This window comes from Mus caroli, chromosome 18 (genome assembly GCF_900094665.2).
Source record: "Mus caroli chromosome 18, CAROLI_EIJ_v1.1, whole genome shotgun sequence".
NCBI lineage: Eukaryota > Metazoa > Chordata > Mammalia > Rodentia > Muridae > Mus > Mus caroli.
In genome coordinates, this window is record NC_034587.1 from 63,890,691 (window position 1) to 63,916,388 (window position 25,698).

Here is a 25,698-nt window from a genome sequence, read left to right on the forward strand (position 1 = left end):
TGGATGCTTTTCCAGAGGACCTGAGTTCAGTTCCCAGCACTGAGCTCACAACCACTGTAACTCCAGCTCCAGGGGATCTGGTGCCCTCTGCTGACCTCCTTGGCACACACATCTAATTAAAATTTTAAAAGTCTGTTCCCTATTGTTTCCCTGATACATTTTGGAATTCAGCAGAATGAAGCTTACATTGGTCTCAGGCAGGTTCTTACTCCTTTTTCTGCTGTTTTGGAGTGGTTCCAGATTTGAACCAGCAGTAACTTCAGTGTGTTCTGTGATTGGCTGATAGTGAAAAGGAAAACAGATTGATTATAACCCAGAAGTGAGAGTGGACCACATACTCCTGGTCATACAACTGCCCTGTAACTAGGGTACAGAGCTTCAACAGTGACTTTTGTTATCTTGCTGTTTCCTGTGGGATGAATTTGTGTTCCAGGAAAATGATGTTCTTATATTGTCTGAGATCAAGTACAGGCCAGTGTTGGATCCCACCCATAGAATCCAGGTAGTTTGCTTTGTGAAAAGGCTTAACCTGTCTTCTCTGAGGCTTTTCGGGATAAATGAGTGTGGTGTGAGTTCCTTCAGTGGTGGTTCTCAAGTAATAGAACATTGGTTGATTCCCTTGCAAAGTAAAAACTGCACATTAACAATCCCTGTGTTAAGACCCCCTTTATCCCTTGAGATCCAGAAGCAAGCGATACATGCTAGCCTGGGGCCCAGTTTCAACTATACTGCTATTCATACCACGACCAATGATGACATCAGTTACCTGTTTAAATGCATTCTAGGGTTTGGAATAGCATAACTCTATAGTGTCATCGTTTAATAAGTTAATTCTAAGTGCACTGGAATTTTCTCTGTGAAGGTCAAACTCACAATAAAGCTGTTGTTGTATAAGAAGAATAAAATAATTATTTTCAGAATCATGACCAAGGCCTGACTCTTAAAGCATGTGGTAATCTTTATGCTTATTACATAGTTGAGGCAGGAAGCTCGTGAGTCTGAGGTCTGCCTGTGTTGTATAACTTTTATTAACCTACATGCTAAAGCAGAAATTGCCAGCAACTGGGATCTCTAGCGTAGCTCATGATCACAATGAAATTCACATATGTTTGCACGGGAAGTTAGCATGCAGTGTGTGCTTTGTTAACCTGTGTCAGTGTCCTTGTAGACACTTGTCGTCACTTGAGGAATTTAATTTCTTTTTGTTTGTTTGTTTGATTGGTTGGTTGGTTGGTTGGTTGGTTGGTTGGTTGGTTTTTCGAGACAGGGTTTCTCTGTGTAGCCCTGGCTGTCCTGGCACTCACTTTGTAGACCAGGCTGGCCTTGAACTCAGAAATCCGCCTGCCTCTGCCTCCCGAGTGCTGGGATTAAAGGTGTGCGCCACCACGCCCGGGGGGAATTTAATTTCTTAAATAACAAAAGTGGAAACCTTACCCTTGTATCAGTGGAATGGGAAGCTAACGGTTTAGTTTCAAGCACATTGTGCAAAAATGAATCGTTTTGGTTTTCTTTTTTTTTTTTTTAAGTGACACAGTTGGACTGTGGGCAGACCAAGAATCAGGATATGTAATATCTCTGCCACCACCGGCTGCATGAGACTTGAGACAAAGTATTTCAGTGGGGGGGGTGGGGGGGGGAAGCAGTGACACCTAAGTTCCCTGGAGCTGTGATAAGACAAATAAGTTAGACACCCAAAGCCTTCAGAATAGTGACTCCCATATAGTTGAACTCTTGGTAAGTATCATTCATGCTAGCATGTGACTGATACCCTGAGGCCCAAAGAGGTAGACTGAGGCATCCAGAATCATGGTTTCCAGTAACATGCAACCATAAGAAGAGATTTATGATTTCCTTCACTTCTGTCCTTGAATACCTCAGAGAACCCTGAATAGAATATCCCTCATGAACAAGGCTCCTTGGCCTCAGACAGAGACTCCCTTTCAGGCTTGTTAGGAGTAAAGCCCAACTTTCTTATCCTCAAACCTGGCCCAGTCACAGGAAGCAGCCACCTTGGAGACTTGAGAACCCGACTCCTCATAACTCCCCCTGTACCATGTTCTTTATCTTAACATGTGAGGATCGTGTTGGTTCAATACCTTTGTCAGGTTCTGGAACTGAGGGAATAGAGAATCTAGAGTGTTTTAAGTGCTAAGTAAACGTTAGAAAAATGTAACCTCTGACCATCTCCCATTACTGTTGCTTCATAAAAGAAAGCACATACATGCATCACATTGGCAGTGGGATGTGACCATGGTGTTGTGCTGTTTGTCCACTCATGAGGCTTTGACCTTCTCCAGGGAATGAGTCCTGTTCCTATTCATACACCCATGTCTCAGTTGGGCATCACTGTGGGAAAGTAGTCTTCATCGGTCTTGTATGTAACAGAGTTAAATATTGCTGGTGACACGGACATGTGCTGAAACATGTGTCATTAGACAGTTCCATTACTACACAAACATCGCAGAACATACATGCTTATGCAGACCTGGATAGCAGGGAGATAGATAGAGACATATATAAGTGTTCACCAGCCTACTGTTCCTAGGACTTTGGTGAATAAAACAACTCAAGATTAAGTCAAGCACAAAAGAGATGTGATGCAATCAAGAGATAAAGTAAGGACTGGAAGATGGCTCAGAGGTTAGGAAAACTCCCTGTTCTTCTAGAGAACAGGGGTACAGTTCCTCACAACCACCTTTAACTACAGAACCAGGGAATCCAATGCCCTCTGTTGGCCTCAGCAAGCACCCACACATACACGGCATACACATACAAAGAGATTCATATACATACAAACAAAACATTATTTTATTTTTTAAAAGAGACAAGGTAAACACTGAACGGTGAGGCAGCTGCTGTCAAACACAGCGCACTAGTTTACAATCCACTCTTTTTTTTCCACAAGTAGGGGGAACCTACTCTGAACTCACAGTAGAAAGTCTAGTATGGGAAATACTGCACTGATAACACAGTCACTCCCTTGCCTTATCAAGGCTAATGGGCTGCATAGGACTCATGTGCTGTTCTTTTATCTGGCCGGCAGCCAAGGGTGTGGCTCAGACCAGCATCACTACAAATGCTGGGAAATGCACCGTGCCGTGTTCCAACAGCTGTGGAGACTGGGAAACAGACTCATTCCACTCCATACAGTCTTAGAGACCACCATCATACACTCAGTCCACAGAATACTGAAGTTTCCTAGGCAACATAAGATTGTAACTGAATTAACGAAGCAAGAGCCTTCAGTTCAATGCGCCTCTGATTGGAGACAACTGACCCTTGACTCCTTCACAAGTTCATACCACACCCTAGTTCTCACACACTGCAGCTTACTCTTGTCAATCCCCAGGATCTTGACGTAGTTTCTTTTCTTTTCTTTTCCCTCTCATCTAAATTGCTAGGAAAAGATCTGACTAATGGCTTGGGTGACTCTGAGTCACAGAGCTATGCCACTCGGCAGTTCTACACTCTGAACTCCGATGCTTACTTAAAAGTCATCTTTCTATGCATAATTCTCAGAACCATCTAGAGAATAGAGAAAAGATCCTTAGTGATACTGAAATTCTGTTAGGGATTTAGGAGACTGAGTGGCCCACTGAGACCTAAGAAGCCAAGCCTAGTGGTGCCAGCTTACAATCCCAGCCTCTTGGGAGGTAGAGGCAAGAAGATAGCAAGTCCAAGGCCTTTTTCAGGGCTATAGAATGAGCCTGAAGACAGCTTAGTCAACTTGATGAAAGCCTACCTCAAAACAAAACTGTAATAAGGACTCTGGCTTTAGTTTGGTAGTTGCCTAGCATGAATGAGGGAAGCCCCATGTTTAATTTCCAGTACCGGAGAGGAAAGTGATATCATGAGAATCTACCAGTTCATGAAAGGCTTGGTCTATAGTTCCCGGCTATTCACTCTTAAATATATGCCCAAGAGAAGTACAATCATACATCTATACAAACGAGTGTTCATCGCAACCTTACCCATAATAACCAAAATCAGAATCAACCCAAATGCCCATCAACAGACAGATGTGCAATGTCTTTGCCATGAAACATGTTCAGCAAGAGGAGAGAAAGGCAATACTAATGCATGGGTAGGAAATGGGCACACCTGACAGACACCAAGCTAAGTGATGGAAGCCAAACCCAAAGGGTCACAAATAAATGATCCATGTGTATAGAATGCCCATGAATGACAAATCCGTAAAGGCGGGTGGTACTGGGGCTGAGGGGAGACTCCTCAGGGTAAGTGGACTCTCTCAGGATGATGTAGACAGGGGATGCTTTTGTATTGCTATGATAAAACCCCTGACAGAAACAACTTAGAGAAAAAAAGGATTTCTTTTGGCTCATGGTTTCAAGGTGTTCAGTCATCATGGCCAGCAGGGCATAGTGGAGCAGCACACTCAACCTCACATCAGGTGAGGAGCAGAGAGAGTAATGCCAGTTTTCTATTGATTGACTTCCTCCTTTGTCCATTCTGTTCTGCAAAGACCTCAGGCTGTGGGTTGTTAGTGCTACCTACTTTTAGGGTGGGTCATCACCCTAAAAGGGTTAATTCTCTCTAGAAATACCCAGAAGTGTGGCTCACCAATCTCCTAGGTGATTCTGAATACAGTCAAGTTGGCAGTGATGATTACCCATCAGGATGAACGTTCTTCAGTTGGCTAGTGTGCTGGCCATACAGCCTTGTGAATATACTAAAGCCACTGAATTCTATACTTCAAAGCGGTGACATCATACTATATTACTATATATATATATATATATATATATATATATATATATATATATATATATGGGGGTGTATGTATATATACATGTATGTATATATATTATATGTATATATGTATGTATATTACATAATTACATATATACATATACATCTCTAAAAGAAAGATGACAAGAGGATGGAGGAATGCAAGACAGACAAAAATGTTGGGGGGGCTGAAGAGATGGCTCAGTGGTTAAGATCTCTGACTGCTCTTCCACGTGGCAGCTCACAACTATCTGTAACTCCAAAATCTGACACCGTCACACAGACATGCCTACGAAACACCAGTGCCATGAGATTTAAAAATAATAATAATAATAATTAAAATATTTTTTAAACTATGTTTTTAAAAAGTACCAGGTATATATAGTAATCGGGGCTGGCTGTGTGCAGGGCAGTTGTCATGGAGACTTGGTGACAGCAGATTGCAGCCTCCTCCTTCAGCCCTCCATGCGTCAGTGGTTCATAATGACATAGTAGAGTCGTGCACATGTGTGTGCAAGGTCTGTGTCGTCATACTCAGCCAGTCAGCAAAGTGTGCCCCAGAAGCACCCTGGAAGCTGATACGTGAACAGAGGGAGGTACCCCTGAAGTGCACCACACTGGTAAGGGAAATACTTAGAGGCTGCTAAGATCTGCTTTATGCTGTTTGACACTCAAAGAGTCGAAATTTCCTCAGGCTGCTTCTAGAAGAGGTAGGATTTCTCCAAACCTGTCTTAGAGCTGGTGTTGAATCAGCCGCACTTTGGGGAACCTCCCCACCCCCCACCCCACCCCACCCCACCCCCACCCCCAAGCAGGTGCTTTCTCTTTGGGATAATAGGTACATTGGCTACTCTCGAGTTTATTTCTTCTTATTTTCATTTCCTCTGCCTTTCCCTTTGCAGAGCAAATTCCAGATAGAATAAAGAGATAGGGTCCAGCCTGGGCCACCTCAAATGTGCCCCGCTAGCCAGTTACTGGAACTCACTCATCTAAGTCTGCAGCCACTTTTATGTCCCTTGAGCAGGAACTACCGCTTCCAGAAATGATGCATGCATAGCTGGGGCTGGGGAGAGCGGGAATCTGCATTCCCACTGGCTTTGAAACTCACCACTCCGGTACAAATGTCTTTTTAACACCAAGGAAACTGCGAATTACCAGAGATTGTATTTTATTCCACGTTCCCTAGTTCCTGCTATGAAAATTTAAACACAGTCTACTGAATTATCCCCACCAAATGCATTTCCTCTAAGGCCTCATAATAAGTGATTAAGTAACCATGGAAACAGCTATTTTAGGAGAGAGAAAATTGAGTCTTTGGAAGATCTCTATAAAATCAGACTTCACTTAATGTAACTTTCAACACCACCCAGTGTGGGCTCCTGTGCTTTGTACCAACATAGGAGCTCATTAGAAGCACATCCATTTCAACAATTAGCTGGGGAAGACTCTTAGAATACCAAAGAAAAAGGAGAAAGGATGCTCAGGGTGAAGCAACTGGAAACTCTTGTCCTACAGTCCCAGGTCTGTCTTTTCCTCAACAGCCAGCAGTTTCCCCGGACCCATCTACCATCTCTGATTCTGACTTCCACTGTATGGCTCACTGCTAAGCCCTGGGAATATTAAACTTTTAGAATAATCTAGAAATCATTGGCACTTACGTACTTTCAACTGAAAAACTGGTCTTTTGTGGGTAATTTTAAAATAAGAGAAAATAGGATTTAGAAGATGCATATTACACTATACCATTGTAAAATTATAACTATCACAAAAGTGGATAAACATATTATTCTTAACTATTCTTTTCAATTTCATTGTTAGACACATCTACTTTCAGATTTATTTTCTAGATCTGAAAAACCAGAACTAGAACCTGCTCATGGGCAGTTGTTTTTTGTTTGTTTCTTTCTTTCATCCTTTCTCTTTTGCTGTGGGGGACGACAACATGGTGGAGAGAATACAAATGTATAGAAACCTGAGCAGCAGGCTCTCAGCTCCACCTCCCCAGTCCGTCATTTCTTCTATCATTGTTTAGAAATATCTGCCTTATAGTATACAAAAAAAATTTTTTAACTACTTAACTTTTTTAACTTTGTGTGGGTCTATGTGCAATGTGTAGAAGTGTGTTCACATTTATATGCATAAGTGTGGGCATGTTTACATGTTCCCTAGTTCCTGCTGGGAACGTGTCAGAGGACAAGCCTTGGGTGTCAGTTTGTACCTTCTACCTTGTTTGAGACAAGGCCTCCCCCACCCCCACCCCCCGTGTATGCCAGGCTAGTAAGCCCAACAGCTTCCGAGCCTTCTCCTTCTCTGAGTACAATCCCTAGGTGTGCACACTCTGGTGTCAGGCTTTCTATCTGTTCTAAAGAGCAAAACTCAGTCCTCACATTTGCACGGCAAGGCTTTTTACCTTCTGTGCCATCTCCCCAGCCCACAGAAAAGAAATATTTAAGATGGGTTACTGCACATGATTTTATGTAAAAAAATGTTTTAAAGGACCTAGAAATAATGACTCCTTTGCATGAAGAACTCCAGTGGCTTCTCATTTGTCCCTCTATATGATATGCACTCTTTGTATAAAAGGCAAGATGACAGGACAGGATGGGGCCCTTGGTTCAGGCCCCTTCCCAGCAGATCACAAGTTTCTAGTGCTCTCTGCCACTTGCTTTCCATTGCTGGAATTTCACAGTGATCATGCTAACTATGAAGACCTTCGAAGGAAGCAACAGACCACTGAGTGGACACTAACGGAATCCTCACTCTGCACTGGCCAATCATTGTGAGACCCACAACAATCCTGTTTACTTTACCATCCTTTCTATCCATCTGTGATGGTGAGCTTTCTGCCAGTTTGACGCAACCTAGAATCATTCGCAAAGGGGGAACATCCATTGTGCCTATAGGCACATCACACTGGCCTATAGGCACATCTGTGGGGCATTTTTTTTTTTGACTGATGAATAGATATGGGAGGTCCAGCTTACTGTGGATGCCGTTACCCCTGAGCAGACATGTGTCCTGCGAGCCATGAGGCACAAGCTAATAATTAGCAGTCCTCCAAGGTCTGTGCTTGAGTTACTGCCTCCAGGTTTCCTGCCTTAGGTCCCTGGCCTGGCCTCCTTCACGATGGGCTGGAAGCTATCCTATGAAATAATGCTAAGTTCCGTTCTTTCCCTCCCCAAGTTGCTCTTGGCCAGAGGTGTTAATCACAGCAATAGAAAAGAACTAGGCCACCATTCAACACACACAAAAAAAGGAAATCACAAAAAGGCAAAAATGAAGATTCAAAATGTAGCTTCCACAACGAAAGCATGTCTTGAAATCTGTAAAAGACCCTGGCAAGGAATCCCTCACAACGTCTCTCCCTAGGGTTTATAACCGCTCGCCATCCAGTTGCACAGTCGCCTCTCGTTAGCAGGAGCTGCTGTGGTGTGCAGATTCTCCATCCCCTTTGCATAATGAAGAGATGGATGACTATATCTAAGTTCCCTAAGTTCTTTTCCACACAGATGATAGACTATCACCTAGGTGTGTTAATGCCTCACTTGAAATTACTGGGGGCAGGGGTAACAATATTTTTTATTCTTTGATATTTTCATACATGTAGACAACATGTCATGGTCCCATCTATTCCCCACTACCCATCCAACTCTCCCTAAACCCCTCTCCCATCTCCCTCCCATTTTGTTGTTCTCCAGTTTAACTCATCTTTTAACGCAAATCGAGTCCGACTAGTGTTGCCCTGCTGTTTCGCCAATCACCCAAAATGTGGTCTACCACATCACGGGCAGTCTATACAGTTTAAACTGAATGGCTATTTGTAACATAGGTAGGCTTCCCCCCCACACACACACACACAATCTTAGTCCACCGTGTCCATATATGCAAAAGTAATGTCCCAATAACTCTAACCTAGTTAAAGGCACAATGTATGCTTACAGCATCATTCACAGTCCTTCAAAAGTAGAACAACCCCAGTGTTCATCAACTGGTGAATGATTAGACAACATACTCTAGGTCCTTAGAATGATATACTATTCAGGACTAAAAAGAATGAGGCCTTCTGGGTTATGGGGGGAGGGGCAGGTGTAGCTAAATGGCAGGGACTGAACTTAGCATGAATAGTGAAGGATCTAATCCCTTACTTAGTACCACAAAATGAAAAAAGAATGAGGTTAGGCTACAAGGCCTCCTTTACAATAGAAGTATTCACTGCCTCGGGGACAATGGAAAGCTGTAATGATACCCTTATGTAAGTACTTTCCCTCCTTCCAGTAACGCAATTAGAGCATTTAGGAAAGATTTTAGAATGTAAGGAAGCTAGCTGCTCTTTGAAAATTTCACACTGAAGAAAGCAGTCTGAAAGAGGGGTTCCCTAGACTGCTATGTGTACCAGTTATTAGAAAGAAATAACTTGGCTGTGTATGCCTGCATCTGTATTGGTCTGGCTCTGGCAGAGCCTCTCAGGGGACAGCTATACCTGGTTCCTGTTAGTAAACACTTCTTGGCATCAGCAATAGCATCTGGGTTTGGTGTCAGCAGATGGAATAGATCCCTAGGTGAGGCAGTCTCTGGATGGCCTTTCCTTCAATTTCTGCTCCACTCTTTGTCCCTGCATTTCCTTTTGACAGGAAGAATTCTGGACTAATATTTTTGAGGTGGGTAGGTGGCCCCATCCCTCAACAGGGTGCCATGCCTATCCACTGGATATGGTCTCTACAAGTTCTATCTCCCCTTTGTTGGGTATTTTGGCTAAAGTCCTCCCTCTTGGGTCCTGGGAACCTCGTGCAGACGTACACAGCCAAACATTGGACTGAGCACGGGGACCCCAATAGGGAAGTTAGGGCAAGGACTGTAGGAGCTGAAGGGGTTTGCATCCCCATAGGAAGAACAACAATATCAACCAGCCAGACCTCCCAAAGCTCCCAGGAACTAAACCACCAACCAAAGAGTACACATGGAGGGACCCATGGCTCCAGGTGGATATGTAGCAGAGGATGGCCTTGTTGGGCATCACTGGGAGGGGAGCCCCATGGTCCTGTGAAGACTCAGCAACCCAGGCTAGGGGAATGCTAGGCCACTGAGGCAGGAGTGGGTGGGCAAGTGGGGAGCACCCTTATAGAGGCAGGGGGAGGGAAGAGGGGACGGGGGCTTGTGTAGGGGAAACTGGGAAGGGGAATAACATTTGAAATATAAATAAATAAAATAACCAATAAAAATTGGGGAAAAAGAAAGAAAGAACTTTATTATAGAAAACCCCATTGATCACATAATAACTGGACTCCCTCGTATCTGTGGTTAACATTTGAGAAATTAGTATTATTCCATTATGATAGTAAAATGATATCAGGGAATCTAAACATAGTTTTCATTTGTTTATGGACCCCGCTGTTCCTATGGGTGCCCTGGTATCACTTCCTAATTGATATTAATAAAAGCTTAGTACTTGGCATAATTTCTGGGAATAATAATGTAAGAGCCCTAATCTGGCTGCCTCTCATAAGCAGTACCTGCTAAGGAAGAAACTGCTTTGTTGTGACTTTCTAGTAAGAAGGGTGAGCAGGGGCTAAATATATCTTCTAAGATAGAAAAGACCTGAGAGATCATTTTGCCAAAAAAGGTAACTTTGTATTGTTCTCAGCTGAACATATTTAATCATGTTTCAGATCTCTTAAGCAACTAGTATGAAGTTAACATTGACGACAAGGTGTTAACATTCCCCACTCTGGTGTGACCTGAACAGATGTGGTTTTCCCTCTGTATGCTCAGGCTGCTGGTTCTGGGTCCCACAAACATCAAACTCTGTGGCTACTGAAGTTCCTTATGTAGTCATAAAATGACAGAAGTGTTCGCACAGAACATGTATACATCCTCCTGTGTACTCAATCATCCCCAGATGACTTGTGCTGTCCGTGTGGCATAAGTGCTTTGTGAGGGGTTACACTGGGCTGCTGTGGAACAAAGACAAGAGAAGCCTGTGCATGTTCGTCACAGACTTTATTCTTTTCTATTTTTTTATTTTCAAATTAAATACTGTCACTCCACTGTTGGCTTAAGCACCCATGGAGAATTTGAAGATAAAGAGAAAATGCCCATTTCCCTCCAGAAGTATGCACTGACTTCTCAGACTCCTGGGAAGTCTTCCAGCAGATGGGAGCTTCTGGGAAGTGAAGCTGTAATGGATACAGTCCTGGGCTGCTAACACAAAGAACAGAACAGAAATCTTCCACGCCGATGAAAAACTGTTGATGCCATTTCCTCATTTCAGTTCTCGTAAATGAACTGAAAATTTTTTCAGTTTGGGTTAATGTAACAGAAATTCAATTACTTTTCAATTCTTTCTTTCCTTCCTTCTTTTTTAATGCCCTAATCACTTTTGCAAACCTACTTTCTCCATGTACTGTGACTTCCTGGTGAATGGTGCTTTGGCACATTGGTGTAGGTGCGGGGGAGGGAGGGAGCCTTGTTTTGTTTTGTTTTGTTTTTTCCTGAACTTTGCTAATGCTAAGCGACACTATGCTGAACTCTACCCCCATTACTAGCTGGGTCCTAAGATTCATTTCTTCAGCTCTTCCTGGTGGTTCCCAGAAAGAAATGGCCACACTTCTGCCTCCATCACCAAGTTCATTGGAAATGCTTGGCCAGCACCCCTGCGCCCTTCCATGAAAACAAACTCTAGGGAAAATCAGACATTGTACTTAAGAAGATATCACGAACTGCTCAGGTTTGCCAACTATCATTGTCCCCTATGGTGCTCGTCTAGCCTGGAGCTCAATAAATATTTGTGCCATCCAGACACGGACCAACATGTCAATTAGTGACAAGCAATTGAATTTCCGTTACACTAACCCAAACTGCAACATGGAATCAGTAAATATTTGTGGAAGACAGGCATAGACTAAAAGTTTCCAGCACAGCTCTGCCAATCTTCATAAGAAGGCATGCATTATATTTTATATTTATATTTTAAATGCCCCCTCCATGTGCCCAGATGGATATACAGGAAAGGACACATGTTAGTCTACACAGACCATGAAGACCACCCCTTCTAGCAGAATGTAAAGAATGGATTGCTGGATGCAGATGCAGACGTAGATAAGAGCATCCTCAGAGATAACTCCTGAGATTCTGACTCTGACACCTAGTGGGCAGTGGTGTATATAAATAAGGATGAGGACAGAGGTGAGCCTCTCTGAAAGAGTTGCCAAGTGGTCTTATCTCTAGCTACTGCCAAGGAGCCAGCTGTGTGACAGTCTCCACAACAGAATAAAAACTTGCTGCACAAGTGTATGCCTAGGAGTTTTTTGCTGTAGTTCATGTTGGTTTAGGAGTGATCCATAGAAGAGAAGAAGCAGGACCTAGGGTACTCAGGGAGAGGAGAGCACCTGCCAAGGACAGAGTCGGCCTTCTCTTCCTGTGCCAAGCTGCTAACTCTGGGTATGTGTTTCCTGGACTCCACCCACACTGGGAAGTGGGCCAACTGTGGTTCACTGAGTGCAGCACCTTTTAGTGCCTGTTCCACACCCTACATCATCCTTGCAGTTGGTTCCACTCCTTAGTCTTCTGGGGGATGGGGCACTGCTCAGACAATTTATATATCTAGGATAAGCAATGACCATTTGTTTTGTTACTCCTGTGTTTGGGATTTTGAGACTGAGTCTCACTGAGCAGCTCAGGCTAGCCTGAAACTTTGTATCTTCTAGCCTTGGCCTTCCAGGTGTTGGCATTATAAGTGGGCACCACCCCCACCTGGTTGTTTTGTTTTGTTTTGTGGTGCTGGGGATCAAAGCTAGGACTTTATGGATGGTAGGCAAGCATTGTTATAACTGATCTACAGCCTCAGCCCCAAGATGTTCTTGCTAAGTTATTTACATTGGATTGATCTGTTACTGCTTCTGGGGTATCCAGGGAATCTGATGTCAACCCTTAACCAGAGCTATGGTCTCTGCAGAGTTACCCAGCTCCCTATGCCTAGATTTCCTTGCCTGAAAACTGGAGCTATTAATAGAGTCTCCCTACTCCCGTGTAAGGATAACATGAGTTTATTTATGGAAAGTGCTGAGCAATGCCTAGCAATTACGCATTTAATAAGTAGTGGTAGTCATTAGCTCCACCTGTCAGAGTTTGCCATGATTGTATGCCAAACCATCTCACCTAATTAGAATTTATTATGAAGAAAGCTATTGGCTAGGACGTAGCTCAGTGTAGAGTGTTTGTCTAGTAGTCACGAAGCCCTAGGCTCCATCACCGTAACCATGGAAAAAGATAAAGAAAAAGAAAGAGTACAAGAGGAGGAGCCAAAGATCCTGAACAAGGAACTTGTAAATTTCAAGAAAGGCCAGGGACCTAATGGGGGAGGAGCTAGCAGGCTGGGGGTGAGCGGAGAAGCTCAGTACACCCTCTATTCTCACTTTGATACATTTATATATGACATTTATAGGAAAGCTTCCCTTGGAGGAAGAGCTTTGCTGGAGATGGGAGCTGAGTGCTAAGTTTATGGTGTAGGATGATGCCCCAACTCCTCAGCCACACTCCCGGTCCATAACACTTTCTTAGACACACTGCCTGCACCCACTTGCATCATGGGACAGCAGAGTAACTCTCCCTAGGATCCGGTAGTTAATGTCATAACAGATGTGAACCAGGCTTCTGTCCTGTGCTACGGCAACCTTACAGAATTCAGCTGCACCACAGGAGGGGCACTTGGAAGGCTCAAGGGGGGGGGGGAGGGGGACACCTCAGTAGGTGCAAACATGAGGAAGGAGTCCCTTGCCTGTCCCCGCCCCAGCTCTACTTTGATCAGGTGACAGGAGTCTGTGGTGGCGCACGCCTTTAATCCCAGCACTAGGGAGGCAGAGGCAGGCGGATTTCTGAGTTCGAGGCCAGCCTGATCTACAAAGTGAGTGCCAGGACAGCCAGGGCTACACAGAGAAACCCTGTCTCGAAAAAACAAAAAAAAACAAAAAACAAAAAAACAAAAAACAATTTCCATTATGCAGTCTGGTTTGATGGGCACAGGAACAAAATCTGCCCTATAGAGGATAGCCTGCTGTACCCTGTCTCAGACAACAATGATACAAATAAGCTTTGTTCTAAGGAAATGCCTGTAGCACGGGGCACTTTAACTGATTGACAAGCTAACCCGTGAGTGATGCAGGGCCCTGGACTAAAATAACCTCTAAACAGAATTCGCTCACTTACTCAGTCTCTTCTACTAACTCATGAGGGCAGTGGGCCTTCTGCTCTCTTGTTAGTGCCGCGTGGGAAGAATGTTTGTAAAGGAAAGCTACAGCGCATATTGCTGCCATGGAAAGCCTACATTTCTTTTTAAAGCACCTAACAGGCAGTGACAGGCTTGATGGGTGCCAGCGTGTGGGTCTCTGCACCTCGCCATTCGCTCCTGCATCATCTAAAATGGCAGCTAACCTGTCAGAATTCAGCGTGAGCGTGGATATTTATAAAACACTAGAAAGATAAATCCGTACCAGCAAAAGATGGGTCTTTCTTTTTGTCGCTCAGAAACAGGAGGGTTTGGGATGGCAACTGCCAGCCAGCTCTCCTGTAAACTGAGCAACCAGCCTGGGCAAGGAGTTAGATCAGGAAGGAGGCATCTGAACTCCTGCACAGATTGCAAGCAAAGACCGAGACGCAGATCCTGGACAGCTTTTGTCTTTGGGAATGGACTTGGGTTACCTAAGAAAGCGGAGGTTAGCCTTATGCATAAAGAAAGCTAGGATGGGGAAAGGGGTACTAACTACTTTGCAGCATTTGGCGCAGCTCCCAAACACCCCTAACTAGCCAAGTCTGGAGCCTGGATATTTTTTACATGCAAGTCTGGACACATTCCGTCTTCTTCCGTAGCTACACTCGCAAACAAAAAGTGCCTGTGGGCACTGGTTTTGTGGATTCGCTCCTAGCTTAGCAGCTTTAGAAACTAAGCGGGAGAGCTCAAAAGCCAGTGGCAGGTTAGTTGAGACGCCCGCGCCTAGGTGGGCGGGGCCCGGCGCTGTCCGTCACGCGGGCACCGCCCTCCGGCACCGCCCTCCCATCCATTCGCCCCGGCGCAGAATTTGACGTCACCGTTTGCGCCGCACGCCGTAGATACAGGAAGTGAGACCAAAACAAAGGAGCGCCGGCCGGGTGCGGACCTCCTTGCGCCGGTGTCCCTGCTGCCTCGCCCGCGCCCACCCCACCGAAGCCGCACGACGATGTCCAACATGGAGAAGCATCTGTTCAACCTGAAATTCGCGGCCAAAGAACTGAACCGGAGTTCCAAAAAATGCGACAAGGAAGAAAAGGCCGAAAAGGCCAAAATTAAAAAGGCCATTCAGAAGGGCAACATGGAAGTTGCGAGGATACACGCCGAAAATGCCATCCGCCAGAAGAATCAAGGGGTGAACTTCTTGAGAATGAGTGCACGAGTGGATGCGGTGGCGGCCCGAGTCCAGACTGCAGTGACGATGGGCAAAGTGACCAAGTCCATGGCGGGTGTGGTTAAGTCGATGGACGCGACGTTGAAAAGTATGAATCTGGAGAAGATCTCCGCTTTGATGGACAAATTCGAACACCAGTTCGAGACTCTGGACGTCCAGACGCAGCAAATGGAAGACACAATGAGCAGCACGACGACGCTGACCACTCCCCAGAACCAGGTGGATATGCTGCTCCAGGAAATGGCAGATGAGGCGGGCCTCGATCTCAACATGGAGCTGCCTCAGGGCCAGACCGGTTCCGTGGGAACGAGCGTGGCTTCGGCTGAGCAAGATGAACTGTCCCAGAGACTGGCCCGCCTTCGGGATCAAGTCTGACGGCCGAACCAGTCCGAGATTTCCCTTTGACATGCTCTCTGTGTTTTAGAGAGATGTCCCAGAATTGTGCCAGAATGCCGAACGGTCTTCCAAGAACCTCCAGGCCTCACCAGATAACGCTGAGAAATTCCAGTTTTTCTCCACTTCTAACTGGATTTTAAAGCTCTTTCTAGCTTATGATGATGTGTATTTTTATAGCTGCCTTGTAACAGAACTGGTTCATTTGCTCTACATAAATCTAGGGAAAAAATCGGCCGAACTCTAGCCCTCATGTATTCCGTTTTTACTTAGAATTATCAGATTGAAGTTATTTTTAGTGTGGTTGATGGTACAGAGACTGACAAGCGGTGCATAAAAATGAAAGGAGAAGGAATGGGTACTAACAAGTATGTAAACACTTTGTTCAACTTCGGTGGGAAATACTCTTTCTGTATATCATTTGGTTTTCTTTGTTTTTGCCTTCAAAGAACGACTGCAATTGATTTAATTTATTCTCATAACTTATACTAAAGTTATCTTAGAAGATTATTGCAAAATACTCTTTACATTCTGTTAGTTCGTGTAATAATGAAGTTTGTGTAACTGGGAAAATATGCCAAGTAACTTCATTTATTATCGGGAAAAATTAAATATTTTGTTTATATTCTATTTACCAAGAGTTCTTAAGCTTAAGATAATTTCTAATTAAGAAAATCTCTAGTTGTTTTCTAATGAAAGTCAACCCTTAATAGAGTTCTGATCAAAATAATGTTCGTCAACACAACAGTCCTATTACGTGCCAAACATTGCCAAAGAACTGCTGATTTGGTTCGGGGACAGTATAATTACAGGTTTTGTTTTTATTTAATAACAAATGATATAAATAAAATTAGAACAGCATTTTTAAGTTCTATTTGTATGTATTATTTTGTCCTAAAGCAACAACGCTTTTAAAATCTCAAAAAGCATAACTTAATGCTATAGATATACAGAACTTAACTGTACATTTAGCCAGCTAGAAGTCTAGAACAAAGCAGTGAACTGGGATTAAGGAAAGAGAGGCTGAAAGTAGCTGCCTTCCTTTATAGCCTCTGATGTAAAACAAAGCAACTCCCACTTTCTTCTGTCCTCAAAACACAGAGAACAGCTTGTGTTTGCTTGGCACATATATTAATCTAAGTTAAATACTTACAAAGTTTGTTTTATTTAATTTCCTCTTTTCCTGATTTTTGTTTTGTTTTTCCATTAAGAGAATTCCAATGTTTCAAACAAGATAGAGCCTCTGGAAAACTCTGAAAAATTCATTATTATGTGAATTGTATGGTTTCCCAGGTGAACGAGTGTTTAATGAACAAAGTGTAATCGTACAGAGATGAGTACTGACTCTCGGAGTTAAGGAGTGTGTGGGGGTGAGCACATTTGCACACATATATACACATAGCTTTTTCTTAAGTCTGCTCTGTGGGACACTTCTAACTGCCCAGTGTCCTCTCTCAAAGGTCCTTTAGCAGATATGTGACTTCTCATATACACAGTTACGCTAACTCGGGTGTATGATGAATGCAGCATATGTCTTAATCCTCTATCCTGGAAAACCTTGGTTAAGTACAGCTTTAAAAAAATAACTCAGTATTGACTTCTCAGTAGATTTTGTACTGCAAGCATTTCCACCAGATTATATTTTATGAGATTAAAGAATGCTATATATGCTTAAACCTTCTTAAAATGTGTTCATTTCATACTATATGGATATACATTTATATGAGTCATAAACATTCTTTTCAAAAGCACTACAGGCCCGTGGATTGTTAGGAACAGACGCAATTTTGAATTTTAAATCGTGAAAGCTGGGTAAACATATTTTTAAATGGCTATTATTGCATGTAAGTGTGGGTTTCAGCATAGAAACAGAGAATGAAAGCTGCATCCATGAGACCCTGGTCTAGATTCCCAGCACCACAAAAGGCATGGGGAGGGTGACTCTTAAGATATTTGAGAAAGAAGAACTCAGAAGTAGACTTGGTTCAAAAGTTGTCCTCAGTCCTGGACTCTTATCTGGGTAGCATGGCATTTTCTTCTGTATCCCTGGGAGCCTTGGTGTTGTTAATCTGAATGTTTCTCCTTGGACACAATTTTTTTTTTAAACTGAGTTTTAGGATTAGTGAGAGGAAAAAAAACAGACTGATGGGCAAACTCAACTTTCTTATACTAATTTTAGTGCAGGGCCCAGTTGTGTGTTATCAGAGAATATTCTAACCAAAACTGTTCTTCCTAATGGCCTTTGATTTGGCCGCACAGAGGCGAGGGAACACATGTGAGTTAATAAGGTCTAGTGACCTTCTTTTTTTTTTTTTTTTTTTTTTTGGTTTTTCGAGACAGGGTTTCTCTGTGTAGCCCTGGCTGTCCTGGAGCTCACTTTGTAGACCNTGGCCTCGAACTCAGAAATCCGCCTGCCTCTGCCTCCCAAGTGCTGGGATTAAAGGCGTGCGCCACCACGCCCGGCTCTAGTGACCTTCTTAACCCAGACTATATGTAATCATTAGTGAAGGATTTCCCTGCAATACATAACAACATTCTCCCAGGGTGTTTGTTGTTAAAACAAAGCTTAAAACTCCCAGCAAGACCTACAAAGCAAGGGACATTAAGCAAACTGGTGAATGGACTTATTGCTCTTCTTTCCTCTCCTTCCTTCCTTCCACTGCATAGTCTAGTAAGCTGTCTGGCCAGTTCCCCCGAGTTCATTTTCTGCAGTTACATTGTCAGGCTCACAGGGAGCAGAACCAGACAGAATCTAGTCATACAGTAGGCTGCTGGCAATGTCTCAGAGACTCATGCCTTGCACGGTGGTGTGGAGTACTCAAGTGTTCCCTGATGACCACAGGCAAACAGGTAAGGCCAGTACAGCGAGCGAACGAGCTCAGGCCAGAGTCCTGGTACTCTCTGACTACATGGATATTTTTATTCAGCAGTACTTTTATGTCTCACAGGTAAGTGTGATTCAGAGGAAAATTTTTACTTCCCTTGACAGTTACAGCTCTCTCTCTTTTCTTTCCACAAAGAAGTTATTTAAAATGTGGATCGATGACAAGGAGCTTTTCCTTGGGTCCAGCAGTCTCATTTGACTATCCTGGTCCCAGCATATACCCACTTCTTGAGCATCTTCATAGCCACAGACTTTTGAGTTACTCTAGTTTAAAACACTGCTGCAAGCATACACACCTTCTGCTATACCAGGAAATACTGAAAAATAGCAAAGCCAAGGGTTGGGTGGGGAGGGGAGGCGTTGCTTGTTTTATAGACTGGAGTTTTGACCCAGCCTTCCTGAGCAGGACATGAGCTATATACCCCTAAGCTATATCCCCAGTCTTTTTTCCCCTCGATATTTATTTTGAGACAGAATCTCGCTAATTTTCCAAGCTGGTCTTTAACCCACTTTGTAAAATCAGGCAAACCTTGAACTTGGAATTTCTTTACCACCGCCCCCCTAGTAACAGATTAAAAACCTACAGCACCAGGCTCATTCTCCCTTAGTATACAACAACACAGTTTATTGGTTTGTTTGGGGTTTGTTTGTTTGTTTGTTTGTTTTTTTATGGTTGAAGTTTTTTCTGGTTTTGCAGCTCTCTATAGCATTCTGAACTACAAAGGGACAATCTTACATGTCCCACCCAGGGCTTTCTGCTGCTTCTGTCACATCTCAATAAAGGAGAATGTTACAATTCTGGAGAAAAAACTTTCTAAAAATCTCTGGCCCATTAGTTGCAAGCCCCAACTTGATGAAGTACTTCTGCAGGTTGCTTAGAACTAGGCCAAGGGTCAGAACTGGACAGAATTTTGGAAACTGCCTTGGAAGGAGAGTGGGGAAAATGGAGGCGTCTTTACCTCCTTTGCCTCTCTCCTTGGCATCTCAGTCTCACAAGCTGAACAGGCTTCAGGAAGGTTCCTACCACTTCCCTCCCACCACTTCCTCTGGAAGGCACTGTTGAATTGCATCCCTCGAGAACCTCATATGTACTCTCTGTCAGCCATCTCTCACCCTTTCTACTTGCACTAATTATCATCCAAGTATATTATATTCACCCACCTGCCTCCACCCTGTGTGCACCCTGTTTTAAATTGGTTGCTTCCTCAGCTGACTCTGACTCTAGCCTTCAGCTTCATATTTCATCTTTAGCTCCTTCCAGCCCTTCTTGTCAGGGCCCTGCTCATTGCCCCTCTCAGTTGAAGGAGAAGTGAATGTGTCCCTTCCACAGATGTTTCCTGAAGACTGGACACTACACTAAGTGTTGGGGACTCCAGAGTCCCCAAAACAAAGACCTGCACTCTGGGTCCCTCCCAGGGCCTGGAAAGCCAGGCCTGGTGGAGACAAAGGGTGTTGTCTGAAACAGGCTCTGACCTCTGAGAGGAGGAGGAGGTAGCTTCCTACCTAGGAGCCAGAAAGATGCTTGAAAAATGGCAGCCATGCTGATTCACCTGCCACGCCCTACCCAGGTCTGGTCTTCCTGCCCTTGAACTGACTTACACTGAGAGTTGCCACTAAATGTGTACTGATGAACTCTGCAGATACTCCTTCACACTTGCAACACACTCATCCTACCACACCCTCACACCATTACTCACATGGACATCCCCTCATTCATACACTCATATTCTCACACACACAGGCAAGCATAAATAAATGTACAGTCAAACTCACAAACACTCAAGACTTTTACTCACATACTTTTTTGGGTTCTTACAGGGAACCTTGTTGCTTTCTGTTTCGTAGTAACATTACAGCTCCTTTTTCTAACATTTGGCCTTGGAAATGTCTAGCCATTTCCCCCTCTAAGTTTGAAAGCAGCCACCAGCTAACAAACCTTCCAGGACTGGGGAAGAGGGAGGGGAAAGGAAAACAGGTGAAAGGGCAGACCAGCAAAGTCACACGGAATGCAGGTGTTGGCCTCTCCTTGGGACAGATATGTATCAGCACCTAGGCCTGTCCTCACTTTGCAAATGTCCCATTAATGTAGCCCTGGCCCTGGGATCACGTGACCAGAGAACAAGTCTGACCTTGTGTTGGCTTCCCTTGCAGCTTCTGACCTTGTATTGGCTTCCCTTGCAGCTTCCTGGAAAGGATTGACAGCGTCAGTCTGGTTGACTACACACCCACAGACCAGGTACAGTGAAAGAAGAGCTTCTGAGATAGGCTGCCACGAGCATTCAATGACAACTTAGAAGATGGGGGTGGGGCATACTCATGATCACTGCTGCTTGCACCTAGCCATGCTGCCCCTCCTGTTGGTCCTACCACCAAGTTCTGAGCCCTCACTCCCCATCTTGTGCAGTGAAGCCCACTCTGGTCCTTGCTGGCATGGAAGGAAGATCCCATACGAGCTAGGAGTATGTGATTTCCAGGCTTCCAAGGACCATCACTGAGAAAGCCAGGCCTTCAGTTCCCTGTTTTGTACACTGGGTGCATTCTGCTTTTGACCCTAGGCTTGAGCTCCAAGTACCATAGCACATATCCAGGTATGCCACAAGTGTGTCCCTTGGGTTGAGCTAGGCAGGAGAAAGGAAGGGAAAGGAAAGAAAGCGCAAGGAGAAAAATGAGCTAGTGGACCACAACCAAGATAGGAAGGTGTTCACTCAAACTAGCCTTCCGAATTCACATCAGACATTAGCAATCCAGGAGGCCTAAGCCTTAAAATACCTAGAGGCCCTCTCTCCTCCATGTACGCTGGAGATGAAAGTTTCTCTTTCCTCTTTGGGGTCTTTGTCCCTGTGGTGGCCTCAAAGATCTCAAAGCAGTCCTTCAGTGTGAGGATCCTGAGGTTTCTGAGGAAGTCAGTGATTTCAGGTAGAGACAGTTTTCTCTACTCCTGTAAATAACCCTTCAGCCATGTTCACCGTGAAACTACAAGGGACAATTTGGAAGGGGAAAATGGCATTGGTAGGAGGGAAAGAGTCACAGAGGAATGTGCACAGAATAAGTTCTATACATGTATGCACATAGCATACTGTATAGTTAATGCATGCTAATAAAAACATATCCTACAGTGTAACCTAGTCTCTCTAGCATTAAGAGATCCTCAAAAGTGACCTATGTAGGGGTGATGATACAGTTGTAAAACAGCACAGTCATCGCTCATCTTCCAGAGTCTATGTTTAATTACTCTTTTTCTTTTTCACGATAAACATTGTCATTTCTCAGTCTCCACGCGTATGCCCCCAAGCCTACCTTACTTCTCTCCTCTTGCCCCAGGACCTGCTCAGATGCAGAGTGCTGACATCAGGAATCTTTGAGACGCGATTCCAAGTGGACAAAGTGAACTTTCAGTGAGTACAGTGCTAAGAGAGTGGTACGTAAGAGAGTGGTACTTGGCAGCGATCGGGGGTGGGCAGCCCAGCCTGGTGTCAGCCTCTGGGCAGAATGGGAGCCGCAACGCCTTGGGATTGAGATCCAGGGGCAGGCTGTGTGAAGCTGGACTCCAGCAAGGGCACTGGGAAACTCACACCCTGGGAGACATGGGTCCAGGAAAGGGGGCGTGGACTGGAGGGCGTGAGGAGAAAGGCCGGGGACCACCTGGTGAGCTTCAAGAACAGAGAGAAACCCATGAATAAACTGTGCACCGGCACTTGAGCCAAACAAATGGAGAGCCTCAGGGAAAGAGAGAGAGCAGTGTCACCTGCCTGAGGCAAGGCGATAAAGACTTCCTGCCTCAACTTGACAGAAACGCCAGTTGCTGAGAGGGCTGGGTCAGGAGGAAGCCCCTCCCACTTCCCCCAGGGCCAATAATCTTCTGAAGCTGAGACAAGTGATCAGAAGGATCTGCCCCAACACAGACCTAGCATGCATTAGGTACAAGATGTGGTATAAACTAGAAAGCACCGCATCTATTAGGCACCTATTATCTTTAGACACCATCTCAGCTGTTTTTCTGCCATACTTTTGATTCCTACAACCACAACGCAAGAGTTAAAGAGGACAAGCAGAAGCTGGGAGAGGCAGCGTGAGTTGTAGCTCACGACCGAGGGCTGAGACACAGGAAGTGTGCATCCTGAGCAGCTGACAATAAAGGAGAAACATGAAATCGTGTGCCCTTGGCCTCAGTTTCCCTGGATAACAACTAGTGTGTCTCTCTGTTTCTCTTCCATAGCATGTTTGATGTTGGAGGCCAGAGAGATGAGAGAAGAAAATGGATCCAGTGTTTTAATGGTGATTTGCATGCTCTGTGGCCACTCGCTGGCCCCCACCCCTGTGTCTAGCCATGTTTTAATCAGACAAGCTCTAATCCAACTATGTGTAAATAAGAGTTATAAATAACCATGTTCTCCTTAAGCATGAATCTCATAGCGAATGTAAGCATCCCACATTTCCTGTTATCTTTTTGGGTAGACACCCCACCCCACCCCCCAGTCAAATGCAGCAATGCCCAGCTAGGCATACAGCCTGTATCTGAGACATTCTAAATGCAATCCCCAAATGACAGTGTCTGGGACCTGAGCAGTCATAACCTCAGAACAACTGACACTGTCTGTCTAAATGATTCCCTTTCCCTCTTTCCCCCACTGCAGATGTCACTGCAATCATTTACGTGGCGGCCTGTAGTAGCTACAACATGGTGATCCGGGAAGATAACAACACCAACAGACTGCGGGAATCACTGGACCTGTTTGAAAGCATCTGGAATAACAGGTAATGAATAAATTCAGACTCAACACTAGATCATACACCTTGAGTTAAAAATATCTCCTGGAGACTACCGATGTTGCTGTTGCTAATGTTGTTGTTAAAAGTACCCACTTTAGCCAAGTACATCAGCGCACACCTGAAACCTTAGGAAGGCTAAATCAAAGGAAGCTGAGTTCAAGGCCAGCCTGGGCTACATAACTAGACATTGTAAATAAAAATGTGAAGCAGAGGAGACAGTTCACTGAGTAAATTGTATGCTTATGCAAGCATGAGGACTCAAATTTGGATCCCCAGCACCCCAAAACAAAACAAAACAAAAAACAAAACCAAAACAACAACAACAACAACAAAAAACCCACTGAACATGCCCATGAGCACCCATAACCCAAAATCAGGGAGGCAGAGACAAGCAGATTTCTGGGGCTCTCTGGTCAACCACCCTAGCCAAAATGGCAAACAGTTCGAGGAAGAGACCCTGTCTCAAAACTAAATAAAGTATGCATTGGGAAAATATCTGGACATCAGCCTCTGGCTTCCACGGATTCCCTCACACGCATGTACACACACACATACACACACAAAAACACACTTATAAATCCTGTCTTAATTAGGGTTTTACTGCTGTGAACAGACACCATGACCAAGGCAACTCTTTTTTTTAATTATTTATTTTATGTATATGAATACACTGTATCTGTACAGAAAGTTGTGAGCCATCATGTGGTTGTTGGGAATTGAATTCAGGACCTCTGCTCACTCCGCCCTGCTCTCTCCAGCCCAAAGATGTATTTATTATTGTACACTGTAGCTGTCTTCAGACACACCAGAAGAGGGCATCAGATCTCATTACGGATGGTGGTGAGCCACCATGTGAGTGCTAGGATTTGAACTCAGGACCTTCAGAAGAGCAGACAGTACTCTTAACCACTGAGTCATCTCTCCACCCTCTCAAGGCAACTCTTATAAAGACAGCATTTAATTGGGCCTGGCTTACAGGTTCAGAGGATCAGTCCATTATCATCAAGGTGGGATCACGGCAGCGTCCAGACAGGCATGGTGCAGGAGGACCTGAGAGTTCTACATCTTCATCTGAAGACTGCTAGCAGAATACTGACTTCCAGGCAGCTAGGATGAGGGTCTTATAGCCCACATCCACAGAGACACACCTACTCCAACTGGGCCACACCTCCTAATAGTGCTGGGCTAATAGTCTCCTAATAGCCCTCCCTGGGCTGAGCATATTCAAACCATCACGAATCCTAATCATCAATAAGTCATTCATCCTATCTGATAGACACACTTACCATGGGGAGTATTCGCTGACGGAGCTCTTACAGGTGCTTGGTTAGGATGGTTTCAATCTGTTCTAAAATTCTCAGGTTATATCTGGAATTGAAAATCAGTTTTGTTTGCTGTTTTGACGGAGAGATTACCCAGGCTGGCTCTAACCTCTCGGTCCTCTAGCCTCAGCCTCCTGAGTTACTTGGATTTCAGAAACGTGCCACCATGCCTGGTTGGTTTGTTGGTTTGTTTTAAGAACCCAATTTGGGGTGGAGGATGGAGAGTTGACTCAGAGGTTAAGTGCACTAGATGTTCTTCCAGAGGATGCAGGTTCAATCTCACCATCCACATGGCAGGCAGCTCATAACCATCTGCAACTGTAGTTCCAAGAAATCCAAGGGTACCAGGCACACATGTGATGCGTAGACATACATATAGGCAAAACACCCATTAAAATAATAAAATAAATTATTAAAAAGAAGAACCCAATTTGGAATATTCACTGACAACTAGATGGACTCTCAAAGCCATTATATTTGATATTCCGAGACTCTCAAGGGGGCAGAAGTTATTATGTCAGAAAGGAATGTTCAACACACACTCTACTGCAGATTCATGCATCTAAAAACAAGATTCTCATAAATTATTAAGGGGAAAACACTAAAGAGTAAGGAAAATAAAAGTTGACCTTGAATGATATTTGTATGAGATGGCTCTGTACTGAAGAGCACTAGCTGCTCTTCCAGAGGACTCTGGAAGATTCCCTGGACCTACATGGTGACTAGCAATGATTCCAATCATTGTAACTCCACCCCAGAGGACCTGACGTCCTCTTCTGGCCTCTGCTGGCACCAGGTCATGGTACACTATCATACATGCAGACAAAATGTGCACACACATTAAATAAGTATTCTTATAAAACTTTAAGGTTTGTATTGTTGAATAAATATCTTTCAAGTATTCAACTGCCATCCTCCCTATGGTATCAGAATTAATGGGAAAGGAATAAAGCCAGGAAGTGCCAGGTATGCAGAAGCAGCCTTGGAGTGGTTATCCATGAACATACACAGCAAGCATGCACGTTATGGCAATATGGAAAAAAGATTAAAAGTTCTAAACCGGGCGTGGTGGCGCACGCCTTTAATCCCAGCACTCGGGAGGCAGAGGCAGGCGGATTTCTGAGTTCGAGGCCAGCCTGGTCTACAA

General features: G+C 44.4%; 2 protein-coding genes across 4 annotated transcripts in view; both read left to right on the plus strand.

Moving 5' to 3' along the window:
* Positions 1-25,698, plus strand: part of Gnal (G protein subunit alpha L) — a 147,208-nt gene that overhangs the window by 109,836 nt on the left and 11,674 nt on the right. For all 3 annotated transcript variants that reach the window (XM_021150731.2, XM_029471864.1, XM_021150733.2), the window contains 4 exons: positions 20,641-20,695; positions 21,781-21,854; positions 22,676-22,734; positions 23,094-23,214. In XM_021150731.2, coding sequence (XP_021006390.1) covers positions 20,641-20,695; positions 21,781-21,854; positions 22,676-22,734; positions 23,094-23,214 — 309 coding nt within the window. The remainder of the gene's footprint in view (positions 1-20,640; positions 20,696-21,780; positions 21,855-22,675; positions 22,735-23,093; positions 23,215-25,698) is intronic.
* On the plus strand, positions 14,821-17,251 carry Chmp1b (charged multivesicular body protein 1B). Its single transcript, XM_021150738.1, has one exon. The coding sequence runs from the start codon at positions 14,958-14,960 to the stop codon at positions 15,555-15,557; it is 600 nt and encodes a 199-aa protein (XP_021006397.1). The 5' UTR covers positions 14,821-14,957; the 3' UTR covers positions 15,558-17,251.